The sequence below is a fragment of the Ictidomys tridecemlineatus genome, chromosome 9, assembly GCF_052094955.1.
Source record: "Ictidomys tridecemlineatus isolate mIctTri1 chromosome 9, mIctTri1.hap1, whole genome shotgun sequence".
Classification (NCBI taxonomy): domain Eukaryota; kingdom Metazoa; phylum Chordata; class Mammalia; order Rodentia; family Sciuridae; genus Ictidomys; species Ictidomys tridecemlineatus.
The window spans coordinates 62809840-62825612 of NC_135485.1; the positions used below are offsets into that span (position 1 = coordinate 62809840).

The window sequence follows — 15773 nt, forward strand, 5'->3', positions numbered from 1 at the left end:
TTTCCTCCTCTGTGACACACAGCTGCCAACACCTGTATCACAAGATTAGTGGTAGAATAGCTAAAATGATATATATTTTGCACTAGGAACAATGCCTGGCCCAAAGTAGATGACAACTGATAGTTACTATGTATAGATTAAAATAAAGTTATACTTGAGTTAGGAAGTAATACTATGGAAGGAAAAATGTTTCCTAATTTGAAGAGATCACAGACATGAGTTAGGAAGCAATACTGATGAAGACAGAAAGCAGAATGTGGAAATATGTAGAGTACACATGAGATTTAACAACTCTAGAGACCACATCCATGAATAGTTGCATGAATCTGAACATCCCTAACCCACCCCTCACTCCACCACCCCCCCATGCCTTGGACCTATTTTTTTTTTTTGAGATAGGGTCTCCCTAAATTGCTGAGGCTGGCCTAACACTTGGCCTAACACTTGCCTCAGCCTCCCAAGTAGTCGGGATTATAGGTAAACATCCCTTTTTTATAGAGCCATATGTGTTCATCCAATGGATATGACTCCTTAAAGATACTCCACCATGTTAGATGATGAAAGACAGGGATTTAAAACGCAGATTTGTGGAGTAGGATAAAAAGTCCTAGGAGAGGAAAAAGCAATAGCCTCTAAATGTATTATTCTCCAGTCATTTCCTGTTCTGGAGCTCAGACCCCATCACTAAGACATGATGCAAAACAAGACAGGCTGGAGGTTCATAGTCATTAGAGTTCAAAAGGGAAAGAATGGATGCCAGGACCAGACATCCATCCCTGCAAGCACACAGGCATGTGCTAGATCTGAAAACACCTTCTTGTACATTTCCTACCTTTCTAGACATCAGAATACAGAGCAAGTCCATTCTTTCTGTAGGTTCTCTGTCTTGGTATGGTGCAAACATTATTCCAAAAATCCAGGCCAGTGTTCCAAGTGCTACCATAACCCTGGAGCAAACTTACTCTCCTTTGCTTTGTTCTGGAAATTTTTAAGTTGTTCTAAGACTTGTTTTGCAAATTTACATTGTTTACTAAGAAGTAAAACAAAAGGTAACAAAAAGACTATTAAGACATTGTGTGTTTCCAGTGCATACCCTCTGAGCTTGGCCTCTGAAGACAATACAGGTAGGTGCATATTGGAGCTGTTTTAGTGATGTTTTTGTCCATAACCAGGCATCCCTTCCCCCTCCTCCCTTGTAAGACAACTCCAAACACATAAGAGGTCCTCAATTTAGGCATAATCACCTCCATGAAAACCTAATGGCCTGTGTGGGTGCAACTATATTCTTGGCCACATTCTAACCAAAGGCTATTCACTATGAAAACACCTCTTTTCCTGATCTCTCTGAAACTAAAAGCAATCTCCACAAATAAAATTGGTGCATTTGGTAGAAATAAAAAGCTGCCTAAATTTTTCTCAATGTCCTAGCACTCTCACTTTAAGGAAATGAATACTCAGAAAGGTTTAAGAATATCTTTCTCACACATTTCTCTCCATCCCAGATGTAGGGAGCTGGGTGACAGTCTCTGCAAAAATGATCAAGAGTGTGCTGGGACCCCTGCCCAGCAGCAAGCATCCTCAAAGCATTTGCCTGACTCAGTTCCTCATCTCTTTGGGCAAAGGCAAGAAAGGAATGATCACATAACTTCTCCAGTAACATTGATTAAACATGGATAGCTGAATTGACTGCTTTAGGTCAATTTAGCCAATGCTGAATCAACCTTTTGTAAAAAGACAGAATTGATGCTACAAGTAGCTCCTGCCCCTAGATAGGTGGAAAATAACATATGAGGAGTTACCCAAGGACTGAGGGAATTCCCTTCTCCTTGAACTCTTCAAGGACAAAATACTCACTTTTAAAAAATTGTCTAAACATGTCTTTGGATACTTTTTGAGGCCACCTCTTCCCTGGGATAATTGGAAACCAATAATTCTAAAAAATCAAGGTTAGGCATCTATTGGCTAGAGAATAAAACAGGTAGGAATATACAATCAAAAGGCAGTGCACACAACAAAATCACTTGTCATGGGTTTTGGTGATTTAAGAAAAAAAAGTCCAAGTACAACTGAAGAGAAATTCAGTGAAAAAAGCAAGTTTGTAAGAGGGTCTCAGCTCTCCAGAATGACCCCTAAATGGTGCCTAACACTTTCTTTCAAAAAAAAAATGAGCAGTAAATGGGCTTCTCATGTTGCATACCAAAGAAGGTGCTAATTTTCACAGCAGGTGTGGGAAACTTTACTTTTCTGGGTTCTTCATTATTTTTTAGACTTCAGGCTACCAACTGCACAGGCATTTGGGCCTGGTATTTCTCTCTCCACTCTTGCTTTCTTAGCTATTCCTCATCATTTACATTGTGGTTTCCCTGCTTAAAAACCATTGTGTCACATTGCAGAGATTATGGGTTGGACAATTTGAGCTCCCAAATCAAATGAAAGTTTCCATATGATCTCAGAAGGTAAGGACACCTGCAGTTGCCAAAGGTGAGAAGAGATCCAGGGGCAGCCAGAGATGAATTTCTGAACATCAGTGATGTTTTAAGAACTCCATTGGACTAACTCAACTTCTTGTCATCTCTTTAAGAGCTTATATTCCTCATATATCAATTACCTTTGAAAAGATGATACAAGGGTTTTAAATCAAAGACCAACACTCAAAAAACTTTTGGAATCTAAAAAAGGTGCCTTGCTGAAGGACAAACTCCTGCATCCCAAGTTCTGTTTCTTCCTGGCCAGTGAGGAACTGCTGACAAGGAGGGTAGAGGAGGCTGTACAATAGCTGGGAGGCTGGCAGGGAAAGTTGTGAGGCCCCTCGCCTAAGAATGTAGTGCACACAGAGACTGCAGCACTGGTTAACCTGGCCAGAGACACAGCCCCTGGTCCACGCCTGCCTACTTATTACACAGTCAGTAAGGGAGAGTAAGACAAAGAACACTGTTCTGATTGTAGAGGTCAGGGGTCACAGCATGAAGCTCTCCCTATATGGATCTCATATGAAACCGCTGATGCCACCATCCCCTTTACCCCCAGAAGGACCAACAAGCACAACAGCTCCTTTCAGAGATGCTTACAGCAGCATCCTTGCCACCACAGGCAGGTGTGAGCAATTAGATGTACCTGCCTTCAGAATTGCGATGAGTTCACCTGATTCTGCAGATCCTATTTTAACCCTCCTCGCTCCCAGTGCATCTCACTCACAGAAGAAATGAGTTAACTTACATGGAGTTTGCTATGCGCTCTGGAGGTTGGGGGAGGGGAGTGATTGGTGGTAGAAACCTTTTGACTGAAAGATATTTCCAATAATATTTTTTTTTCAGACTAAAAGCTATAAACAAAGTAGATAGCAAAGAGAGACTGTAGGAGACTGGTCATTTTTTTTTTTATATATTTCTGGCATTACAGGTAAAGAACAACTCGCAAAACTCATCCAGATTGACAGGAAACGTGTTCGCCTGTCAACTTAGGGAAGAAAAAAACCAAAAAGACGCACAGAGGGACAGGAAGGCAGGAATTGGGCTCCAGGGCTTCTGGTCTCCTCCGCGCCATCATCTCCCTGCCCCGCCCCAGAAGTCTATGTGGAAATCAGGCAAGTGAGATTGTACACTTGTCAACTCATGGGGTCCCCAGGGTCCGGTCAGGGGTCGCTCACCACCGCAGATGGCCGTCCAGAGGAGACACACCCTCCACCTACCTCAAACATGGGAGAGGCGCCCTTGTTCGGCAGTGTGCAGCCCAGGAGCTCGGCGAGAAACTTTGCCATATACAAGCAGTGAGGCCGGGTCTCTCTCTCCCAACGCGCTGGTTCTGTCCTTTGGCTGCGCCAGAGCCCGAGAGCGGCGACGTCTTGCCTGAAGCTCCAGGACCAGCAGGGGCGGTGGCTCGGGGACTGCCAGGTGATCGCGGGCGGCTGGGGTCCAGGCGCGCGGAGCGCGGAGGTTGCGCCCGCTGCCAGCCCCCGTCAGTCTAGGGGCACCAGGTGCGCGCGGCCGGGTCGGTGGCCACAGCCTCCGCGCAGCCGGAGCCCGGTCGCCGCGCTCTGCGCTCGCCTTTCCCGCTGAATGTCACTATTACCATAGTAGAGGGAAGGGCCCCGCCGAGGGGGTGGCGGGAGGGCCAACGGCGCCGCAGGACGGATGGCGGCGCACGGGCAAGGGCAGCCGGCGGGCACAGCGCGGTGGCGCAGGGACCAGCTGGGTTCCTCCCTGGGCAGGGACGCTTTGGCGACAGGGACGCTTTGGCGACACCGCTGACCAGAGCAGATACCTGAAGCTCCGCGGGAGTGTGGGAGGCGAAGGTGGGGGAGATGTGTTCATGGGAACCGGCCCGGATGACCCACTTCCCTAGTTTCCCCTGGTTTGCGCCAACGAAGGTGGAAAAGGCGTTGCCTGTGGTGCACTGACTGACCCCCGCGAGTGACTGCTGCAAAACTGAAGCTGCCCATAGGGGCGCCTCCGCGGGGCTGCGCAAGCCCCACCCTTCCTTCCTTTGGGAAAGAGAGAAGGCTCCCCATGCCTGACAGGGAGGAACTTCCACTGCTGCTCTTATATTAACCCACACTATCAAAGGGGTCCAGCTCAGGTAAGCCCCCAAAGGTAAGGCACTAGGCCTGGACCAGGTATGTTGCACAATCACAGGTCCCTCCCTGGCCTTGGCAGCACAAGCAGAAATCAAGGATGGACACAGCTGGTGGCTGATCCAGATAGGTGTGGCCCTGCCTTTATATCCACACCATAATGTTTATCTTTTAATAAGGATTAGATTTAGGAAGCAAGGTCTAAATTACATATTTATTTTGCATCCTCACAACTGTAACATTTCACGCTTACTGCACATAAGAATGGTCTGCGGAAAACTTGTTTAAAAATCCATTTGTAACAAAATGAAATTAAACCCCTATCTCTCAACATGCACAAAACTCAAAGTGCATCAAGGACTGAGGAATTAAACCAGAGACTCTGCATCTAATAGAAGAAAAAGTTGGCCCTCATCTTCATCCTGTGGGATTAGGCCCCAACTTCCTTAACTCCTATAGCACAAGAATTAAAACCAAGAATCAATAAATGGGATGGAATCAAACTAAAAAGTTTTTTCTCAGCAAAAGAAACAATCTGTGAAGTGAACAGAGAGCCTACATCCTGGGAGCAAATTTTTACTCTCACACATCAGATAGAGCACAATCTCTAGGGTATATAAAGAACTCAAAAAGCTAAGCACCAAAAAAACAAATAACCCAATCAACAAATGGGCCAAGGACCTGAACCGACACTTCTCAGAAGAGGATATACAATCAATCAACAAATATATGGAAAAAAATGTTCATCATCTCTAGGAATTAGAGAAATGCAAATCAAAACTACTTTAAGATATCATCTCACTCCAGTCAGGATGGTAGCTATTATGAAGACAAACAACAATAAGTGTTGGCAGGAAGGTGGGGGGAAAAGGTACACTCATACATTACTGGTAGGACTGCAAATTGGTGCAGCCAATATGGAAAGCAATATGGAGATTCCTTGGAAATCTGGGAATGGAACCACCATTTGACCCAGCTATCCCTCTCCTTGATCTATACCCAAAGGACTTAAAAAGAGCATACTACAGGGACACAACCACATCAATGTTTATAGCAGCACAATTAACAATAGCTAAACTGTGGAAACAACCGAGATGCCTTCAGTGAATGAATGGATAAAAAAAAATGTGGCATATATACACAATGGAATTTTACTCAGCAATAAAAGAGAACAAAATTATGGCATTTGCAGGTAAATGGATGGTGCTGGAGAAGATAATGCTAAGTGAAGTTAGCCAATCCCCCCAAAACAAATGCCTAATGTTTTCTCTGATATAAGGAGGCTGACTCATAGTGGGGTAGGGAGAGGGAGCATTCAAGGAATAGATAAATTCTAGATAGGGCAGAGGGGTGGGAGGGAAAGGGAAGGGGCAGGGGATTAGCAAGGATGGTGGAATGTGATGACATCATTATCCAAAGTACATGTATGAAGACATGAATTGGTGTCAACATACTGTATATACAACCAGAGATATAAAAAAATTGTGCTGTATATGTGTAATGCATTCTGCTATCATTTTTTAAAAATCAATAAAAAGTAAAATAAAATAAAATGAGAAGTCCTAAATTCACATTCTGCAATTCTACTTCAGCAGGTTTGGGACCACCTCAGGATCTTGGGGCTCTTTTTCTTTTCTTTTTTGTAGGCATCTCAGGAGACTCTCTGCAAGTGGTGCCAGGCTGTACTTTAATAAACACTGTCCTACCATATCAAATTCAGAGTTCTTAAAAGCATTTTTAAGAACTGTAAAAACACTCAATTCAGTGACAGGACCCAAGAGAAAGTTTGCTCAAATCATCTAATTTTATACACAAGCAACAGAAGTAGAAGTCTTTATTACTCCATCAAGTCATATTGTTTTAGTGACACTCAGAGCATAGAGTTGGCACTCTTTAAATGCTTCTTGGATGAGCAAATTGACGATGGGCAGTTGGATGGATAGTAATGAATAATCGGGTCCAGATTTCTTGAGTCTCATTCCAGAATTCTAACTGGTGCAGCAGACATGCTATGAATTTAGGGAATAAAAGGAAAAGGAAAGGCATTCATGTTAGTCTGAATATATCATCTCAGTGCTTCTCAAACTTTTCCAGTCAAATATCATCTACAGTAAAGACATTATCAAGAACATTAAGTTCATTTTAAATCTCTTATTTTATCTTTTTCATTCTAGCCTATGGATTATTCAGGTTTATTATAAAATAAAAGACCTACTTAGTGGTAATCTTCTTCTCATGTTCTTCCTCCCTACCCCATTTTGAGTCACCCCCCCCCTTATATAAGAGAAGACATTCAGCATTTGATTCAAAGGTATGATATGTCAAGATCATTGTATTGTCATGAGCAACTAATTAAAAATTAAAATAAAAGACCTGCTCCATGAGTAAACTCATGCCCCAAGCATTCTGTCTGTATCTTTTGATTTCTAGATCTCAGCACCAGGTAACTCTCAACAGGGAAATGGAGAAATCTGACAGCTGTTGCAACCTGGGCTACATTAAAGAGAGAAGGAGGAAAACTAGTATGCAATGAAAACCTACTAACATCCCAGTCACTGTCTCAGAAGTCATTGTGGACTCTGGAGGCAGTCTACCTGGACTGAAATCCCACTTCTGATATTGCTATGGGTGGAATGTGTTTGTCTCCTCCAAAGTGATGTTGAAATTTAATTCCCAATGGAACAGTATTGAGAACAGTATCGAGTATATGGCCTTTTGAGAGTTGATTTCCATGAATAGATTTATGTGCCCTTAGAAAAGGGCTTGATGGAGGGAGTTTGCTCCTCTTGCCCTCCTGTCTTCTGCCATGTGAGGACATGAGGTTCCTCTCCTTGGGAGCACACAGCATTCAAGGTGCTATGTTAGAAGCAGAAAACAGCCCTCTCCTAAAATGCAGTGTCCTCATCTTGGACCTCCTAGTCTCTGGAATGGTGAGAAATAAATATAAATCACCCAGTCCGAAGTATTCTGTTATAGCAACACAACATAGACAAAGATGGATAATTTGTAGCTGTGACTCTTCCGGCAAGTGACTTTATTTCTCTGGGCTTCATTTTCCTCGTGCAAAATGGTATAATAATAAGGGTACCTATTATATATGGTTTGCATTAGCTGACATAATAACCACAATTTAGCATCTTAAAACAACACTATTTATCATCTCACAGTTCTGAATTTTAAAAGTCTGGGTGGTTAACCACCATGATTAAAAGCGAGGGCTTGCAGTCAGGCTACCTAGGTTTGGGTTTCTGACTCAGCCCATTGTCAGCTTAGTGATCTTAGGCAAGTCACTTTAGTTTTCTAAGCCTCCATTTCCATATCTGGAAAAAAGTTTGGGTGGGCTGAACCCAGTTCTCTTTTTAGGGTCTTCTTGCAAAGCTAAAACCAAAAGGTCACCCAGACTGAAGCCTCTGAGGAGAACCCATATCCAAACTCGTTCAAGTTGTTGTCAGAATATAGTTCTTTACAGCTGTAAGTCTGAGGGCCTTGTTTCCTTGCTGGCTGTCAATGAGGAACTCCCAGAGGCTGCCTGGATTCCTTCTCATGTGGACTCCTCCATCTTCTAAGCAGCAGTCTCACTCGGTCCTTACCATACTTCACTTTCCTCTAACTTCCTCTCTTGCCAATAGTCAAACAAAACTTTTTGCTTTTAAGGGGCCCATAGGATCATATCAAGCATATCTGGATAATCTTCCCATCTTGAGGTCAACTACTCACCTTAATTACATCTGCAATGTGCCTTTTGCCATGTAATATAACATACATGAATCAGATCATGAGAACTGTCCAGACTCTTGCTTATCCCATGATTACTGTGAATAAGTCATGGTATGTATTGAAGCAACTTTCATTTTGTGATACTTGTAAAAAGAACCCAATAAAGCTAGCTATTAGTTTTCTACATGTGCCACTTCATTTGATGGTCATTACAACTCTGTATTTTTTTAAAAAAAATGAGAAACTGAGAATTTAAAAAAATCTATCCAAGTTCGCACATCAGGTTAATGGTTGAGCCAGGAATCAAACCAGGACAGCTGGGAATTGTGGTACTTTTACTTGGTACATCACTGAAAACTGGACACTAGGAGATAGGATCAAGGTCACAATGATCCTTTAGAGGAGTAGAACTAGAGAAGGAGATTACAATAATGAGGAACAAAAGAATTAGTCACAGTCACTTGCCATACAAAAACAATGTATGGTTTAGATGCAAGGGAGGCTGTACCAAATACTAACTTAAATAGCAAAGTCTTGAACAGAACCTGGTGATTTTTAGCAAGCAGAGGCATTTTTCTTCTGATATTCATCTTAAGAGGCTACACAATCAAATGTGCTCTAGACTCGTTCCTTTGCTGAATGGATTTGGATTTAAACCCATTTAACAGATCCTCCCTGGACTTCCTCCTTAGTGACATCTCTGATCTGGTAGTATCACGAGGCAATAAACATGTCTAAAAGGTAACCACCCTTTGACCCTGCCTGGACAGCAAAAGCATTGCCCAGATCTGCTCCAGGGCACACCTGGGCCTGAATCACTACCACATCTATTTCCCACTGTCAGTGGTAGAGCAAGGACAGAGACCCAAGACAAAAAAGAAAGAGAAAAAGAAAAAAGAATGAAGAAGGGAAAAATGGAAGGAAGAAGGTAATCTTATCATCTCTAGTCTTCCCCTATTTAGGCCTATGATTGCAATATCATTCATTAGAAGGATTGTTCATATTCTTTGATCCAGTATTTTCATTTCTAGAATTTATCCTAAGAAAATAATCAGAGCATCACTCAAAGATGATTGCATTTAAATTTGTTTTGTGTCCATAGAAGTAAGTGGGTGTCTTTTCTACAGACACAGTACCCACCATGGTTAAAAGAGCGGGCTTGCAGCCTAGGTATGGATTTCTGACTCAGCCCATTGACAGCTGAGTGATCTTAGGCAAGCCACTTCAGTTTTCTAAGCCTCCATTTCCATATCTGGAAAACAGGTATACTAATAGTACCTTCCCTCATAATAATTTAATTAGTTAATACTACTATGTTGTACTAATTTATTACAATGATTATTATATTCATATGTAGTCATAATTATTATGCTAATTCTAATAAAGTACTTGGTCCATAGTAATAGTAATAAATGTTATTAGAGGTTATAACTAATGATATATTCTTAGCTCCTGGCTCACAGCCTGGCACATAAAATTTAATAAAAACTGATTGAATCAATGGACTAAGGAACAAAGACATTTGTAACAACTTTGTAAAGTCAAAACGTATAAACGATCTGAAGTCCATCAACAGGAGGTTGGTTTACTATATTACAGTTTATGCATTTAGGACTAAGTTGTTTTAAAAGAATATTTAATGACCCAGAAAATAGCATTATATAATATCAGTAGGGGTCAGCATACAGTATATGTTGTGTATTCTAAACTTGTAAAATGTCCACATGTATGTGTATACATGGCGGAAGTGAAAGGAGACATACCAAATGGCAATAATAGCTCTTTCTGTATGATGGGATTATGAGTTAGATTTTTTTTCTATATTTCTGAACTTTTCAGATTTTCTGTAGTGAACCTGAGCACAATATCAATTCATACACTTTTTTATGGTCCTATAATTCAGAATTTACAATTTCTTAAAAGTCATTGAGTTAATCTTAACTGATTGAAGATCTCATTATTTTAATAATAGAATGGACCAATTTGTACAACCATCTATTACACTGATACTGTCTTAAAGGGCTCTGGTGTTTGGTGTTTGTGAAGAAGTCCTACTAAATATCATCCAAAACTTGATGTTGACGATACCTTCCTTGCTGAAGGAGCTGACAGTCCAGTTCTGTACAACAGTCATGATTCCAGGGATGGCAAGGTCGTAAGTGGCAGACAATCTACTTTTGAAACTGACCCCTTTTCTCTTCTCATATAGTTTATAAGTGAATGTGGAAGTTATAGAATAAGCCGACAGAAATGACCATTCACCTAGAATGAGCACTTCTTGGTGATGCATGCCTGGCACACCATAAAGAACCCTACGTTCATGTACCCTGCTTCCTTTATGGCTCTCAGTAGGACAGCCGCTGTTGCAATTGGCTGTCAACTCTGTATTTCAGTGTGGTCAGGAATAGAGCAGTCTGATTAAGCAACTATTCCCACTAATTACCATCTAGGCAACACATGAATTATCACTTCTCAAAAAATTAGGCTATCATAAATTGCAATTAACACTGAAAATCTACTGAAGGTTTCATGATTCTTTGATGACTCAGAAGGCAACTCAGTGTTTCTCAGGATGTCAGTCTCATCAGCAGAAAAATCATTTATTCACCAGGACGGATGAGGAGAGACACTAGTTAATAGGAATTTTCAGTTGAGAGAAATGCAAGCGAGCCAGGTTTTACTATGTTTACGAGGCTGAATAAATGCCTATTGAGCTCCTTAAGCACCTCCTGAGAAAGGCACTCCATTTGCCTGAGATGTTATAATTATTATTCCACAGAAATACAATAGTAACATTCTATTTTACAACAAAGAAAATTAGATTACAAGTTATCCTACAACCCTACCTCCTCCTGGCTAAGATCTCACACGATATAGAGTTACAATGGTGCCAATTACAACATCTTTTCGCACAATGTGTGTTTCTTTGGATGAAACATATTCTGATGATCTGAATGGATTTCAAACTGAATAGCAGCTACTGGCAGCAATCAAAACAATTTGGGAGAAAATAGTTTCATCTTCTGTGTTCAAGTGATGCTATTGATATAAACTTAATATTTGCCTCATTTCTTTCTTGGTACAATAAGTGAGCATGTGGCTTCTGTCTGGGCCCCCATCCTCCCTTTACCAAGAAGGTGAGCAAGTAGCAAAGCCTAGTTAATACTAGGCCTTCTATCAAGTGTTTCTAGATGACAGTTTCCATCAAACAAAGAGTGTTTTTAAGTCTGTTTAGTTCAATCTACCACAGTGTGTATGCACACACGTTCCACTTTACAGACATCAAATCAAGAGGCATAGAGAGGTTAAGATTCTTGCCCAAGTTTACACGGCTACCATATTGGCAGAGCTGAGGCCAGAATCTAAACCTCTTGATGGCCCATGCCCTTTCCATTGAGTCATGGCTTCAGGACCTGCTTGGTGAAACTCTACATTTTTCTGTAAATTGTACCAAGACTGAAATTTTTCCTGAAAAATAACACTTTTCTTTGAAGCGAGGTATAAAAAGAAAGAAAAGGGAAAGGAGGAAGAAAGAAAGGGAGAAGAACTCAGCGTTGTGTTCTTGAGGTAACTCCCACATCACAGTTAAGCTCACTCCCCCAATACAACAGTGTAGGTCCTAGTACCTTGAGCTATCAAGGTTATTTATTTGAAAAGCTATGATGGGAGGAATCTTCCTAGGGTATTTTGAGGCTGATGGCCAGGGCCTCCTAGTAAGCAAAGAGATACACTTGACCCTCCCAGATCTTCCATGGCTGTCCTGGAAGTGAAGGAGACATACTCTAACATAGAAAAGGTTCAAGGTTTGGGTCTTTCTAATTCACTGATGGGCAATACGATGGAAGTGAGATTGTTTAAGGAGTAAAGCTATTCAGTGTAAAACCAATCATCAAGTAACTCAACCCCAGAAGGAACTTACATTATGACTTACAAGACAGGCACAGCCTGAAGAAGAAACTGAATTAACAAATGGGAGGGTTCCAAGATTAATACTGATAAGAGACCAAGAGAATAAGCTACTTAGCCCCACTCCCTGAGCATGGGGCTTCATATAAGAGTCATTGCACTATAGCAAAAGACCTGGTTCCCCATGGTGACAGCAGGAGTGCCTGGGTCAACACTGATGATGAGGAGGAAGAGGTTGGCACTACATCACAATGACAAAAACCACAGGACATTAAGGCTATGCCATACTCTTAGGACCACAGCCCAAGAGCTGAGAGCCAACATTCACTTGGGGGAAGAAGTGAAACAGGTGTGGAGTCCAGTAAAGGAGCATCAGAGCCAGGACCGTAGCACTGCCCGGTGAGCAGTGGTGGCCACAGAAGTCAAAAGCACAAGAGTCATGGGCAGTGGAGAAGAGGGAAGGGGCCAGCAGCTCTAAGGTAGAGCTGGCCCAGGGCCAGCACCAAACACGTGAACCAGCTGAGTCCTCTATGGAAAACAGGGGTCAGCAAGCCAAAAAAGCCAAAAGAGCCCCTGGAAGGGTTTTGAGGTAAGTCCCATTACTGTTTGCACTCAGTTGCTTCACACTTCTCTTCTGATTGCTCAACCATTCTAACAGGCATGGCCTACATCTGTGAAAGATCACATGAAAGGTAGGTAGCTGGGACCAATGAATGGGCAGGTTCTTGGCTTAGGCCAGACCCACCTCCTCCCTAAAGGCTGGCTCAGTTCTAACTATCCACACAGGTCCAGATCTCTTCTGCATTATACCTGCAGTGAGACAAACAGTTCTGGACAAGGTGTTCCCTAGGCTCCATTGGCCTCACCACTAATATAGTTCAAACATGACTCAGAGCCACCTAAATACCTTGTGGGTACAGGAGAGAGGGCGAGGCTAATTGCCTCTCCATTCTAAAAGGGAAGGATGTACTCCCCATGCACATACCTCCATACTCCATGAGTTCCAAAGCAACCATATATTGAAACTAAAGTTTGTTTATTTGTTTGTTTTAAATACAGTTTCTATTTTCTTTGCTCCTTCCCTTACCAGCCCTGACCTATCAATTCTGTCCATGGGCATATCTGTGTTTCAGATAATACCTTCAGAGCCAAGCACCAAAAGTCATGACCTAGAATCCATCTCCCATTTTTCTCCATCCTTCACATCTATGGTAATGATAGCATTAACAATGCCCAGCATGTTACCATGTGAGGCACCATGCTAAGCACTTTACATATATTATTATGCATTATTACATTTGATCATTTCCTCAACTCCTTCAAGTAAAACTATCATTAATCACTACTTCATAACTAAGAAAAATGCAGCCCAGAGATCTTTATTACCTTCCCAGGTCACAGAGTCAGAGAGATGGAGCCAAAACTTTCTTTCTGGATATGCCATCAGCATTGGCCTAGAAGAACCCACAAAGAATTTGACTTTCTGAGCCCCATCCTGTAGGAAGAAGGGAATGTGAAATAAAGAAGAAGCTGTTTTTAATTATGTTATCTAATGCAAAACAATGCACATTTTGCTGACAATAAAAATGAGCAGAAATAAAAGACGTTGACCCCTGTGCTCTGGAGGCTGCACCAGAGAATATTTCCATTAGTCACCCCCTCCCAACACTTGCTTGCAGAATAATAATGCTGAGAGAGTTCCAACACCATCCCTACTCCACTGTCATGTAAATTAAAAAGCTTTACAAATCCTGCTGCCAAATTTCTGCAACATCAGTGAGATTTTAAGAACCCCATTGGACTGACTCAACTTCTTTTCATCTCTTTAAGAGCTTACACTCCTCATATGTCAATTACCTTTGAAAAAAAATGATACATAGGTTTTAAATCAACGACCAACACTCAAAAAACTTTAGTCCTACCGTGAGTTATAAGCTATGAGAACAGGCCCGTCTACAGGCACAAGATTTTCCTCAAAGAAAAAAAAAAAATGTTAAAGTTGCATCCTTCAGGAAAACAGTACTTGGATTTGGCCTGGGATAAACTGTAGCTGTCCATGGTCTAATCTGTGCTCACCAGGAATGCCTGCTGTTAATACTAACTACCTCATGGATGCATCACAAGATTTTATTGATATTTATTTCAAGGATACAGTCTGGAGGAGATAGATGGAGTCCAGAAAAGAGAAAACCATTTATTTAAATATATCAGAGGCATCAGAAAACAAAATAAAAGTAAATATAATTGCAGAAAGTGTGATCCTAATAACCTGCCCCCCCAAAACAAGGAAAACACAAATGATCTACACTAAAAGGTTTTGAAAAAGGGAAAGAAAAATAGGCTCTTTGTGTTTGGTTCTGGAAACATATATTATGCTCACACTGGGAGCTGGCGGGCAGATGGTTGAAGCTCATACAAGGAATATTAAATCTATTTGGAACCCTCTTGCCCTCCTGATACAACACTGCAGATGCCTGCAGGGCAAGACAATGAGCACACAAATGCCTACAAATCACCCAGACTCTGTCACTAACTGGGAAATCCTCACCACATCCCTGAACACAGGGAGCTTGACGGGGTTTGTCCCATCCCTCACAGCAGGTCAGATGGAGGGCCAGAAGTCCGAGTTTCCTGTGTATGCACCTGAACACACACACACACACACACACACACACACACACACACACCTCTTTGTGTTCACACTGATTTCTGCCATTCTAGCCAGATATAAAATGAAATAGCACATGAAAAATCCCAGCATAGAGCCTGTTCATGGGGTTCAATGTGTTTTTTAACAATCTTTTCAAAGTAATAGAAACAGATAATTAGATCTTAAAGGCCAGGAGAAATGAAGAGTCAAATACTTTTACCTTGCCTGGTTGTACCTCACTCTTTGTACATAAATTCTCAATGGGCAATCATCAGACAACATGCATTCCACTGATTCCACCTGGAAAGAGCAAACCTGGGACAGCCGGAAATCATCTCAGAATAAAATAAAATGTCATTCCCCTGCCTGACCTAAGCATCTGAATCTCAGAGGCATATAAATATTTGGGAAACAAGATGTTGTAGTACCTGACTACTTAAAGGACAGTTCACAAGCCAATACCACTGGCATCACCTGGGAGCTGGATGGAAATGCAGTATCCTGAACAGGACCTCCTGGCTAGAGACTGCCTGTTAACATGCTGCCCAGGTGATTCCTTCTCATGAAAGCACCACCCTAGGGCAATAACCTCCAAGATGTGGTATGTGATCTACTGGAGGTATGGAGAGAAATTTCAGCATTTTGATTTTTTTAATTGAATTTGTTGACTATTAGCAAAAAGAAAGAAATTCAGCTTTTCTATACTTTGACATTTAGGTAGACAATGGTATATATATAACCTCACAAACATACCAATGCTGAAAGTGTGGACCCAACATTTTTTAAACTGATGGGATTTCCATTTAAAAAATGGGATGATACTTCCCCTGCCTAAGCTCTGTTCTAATAAAACTATCTCCTTGTCCAAGAAGCTTTCACCATCGTGCATTGACTAGGTGCTTCCTGCCTCCTCCTAGTTTCCTTATACAT

At 41.7% G+C, this 15773-nt stretch overlaps 1 protein-coding gene across 4 annotated transcripts in view; it reads right to left on the bottom strand.

The window, feature by feature from the left end:
* Rasgef1b (RasGEF domain family member 1B) overlaps positions 1-4367 on the bottom strand; it is a 553928-nt gene extending 549561 nt beyond the window's left edge. For 2 of the 4 annotated variants that reach the window (XM_021719688.3, XM_078021465.1), the window contains exon 1: positions 3689-4365. In XM_021719688.3, the coding sequence (XP_021575363.1) occupies positions 3689-3757 (69 nt within the window). In that variant the 5' untranslated portion in view covers positions 3758-4365. Of the gene's footprint in view, positions 1-3688 lie in introns of all 4 variants that reach the window. The other 2 variants (XM_005339699.5, XM_021719690.3) reach the window with 2 other exon arrangements.
* Positions 4368-15773: the final 11406 nt, after the last annotated feature.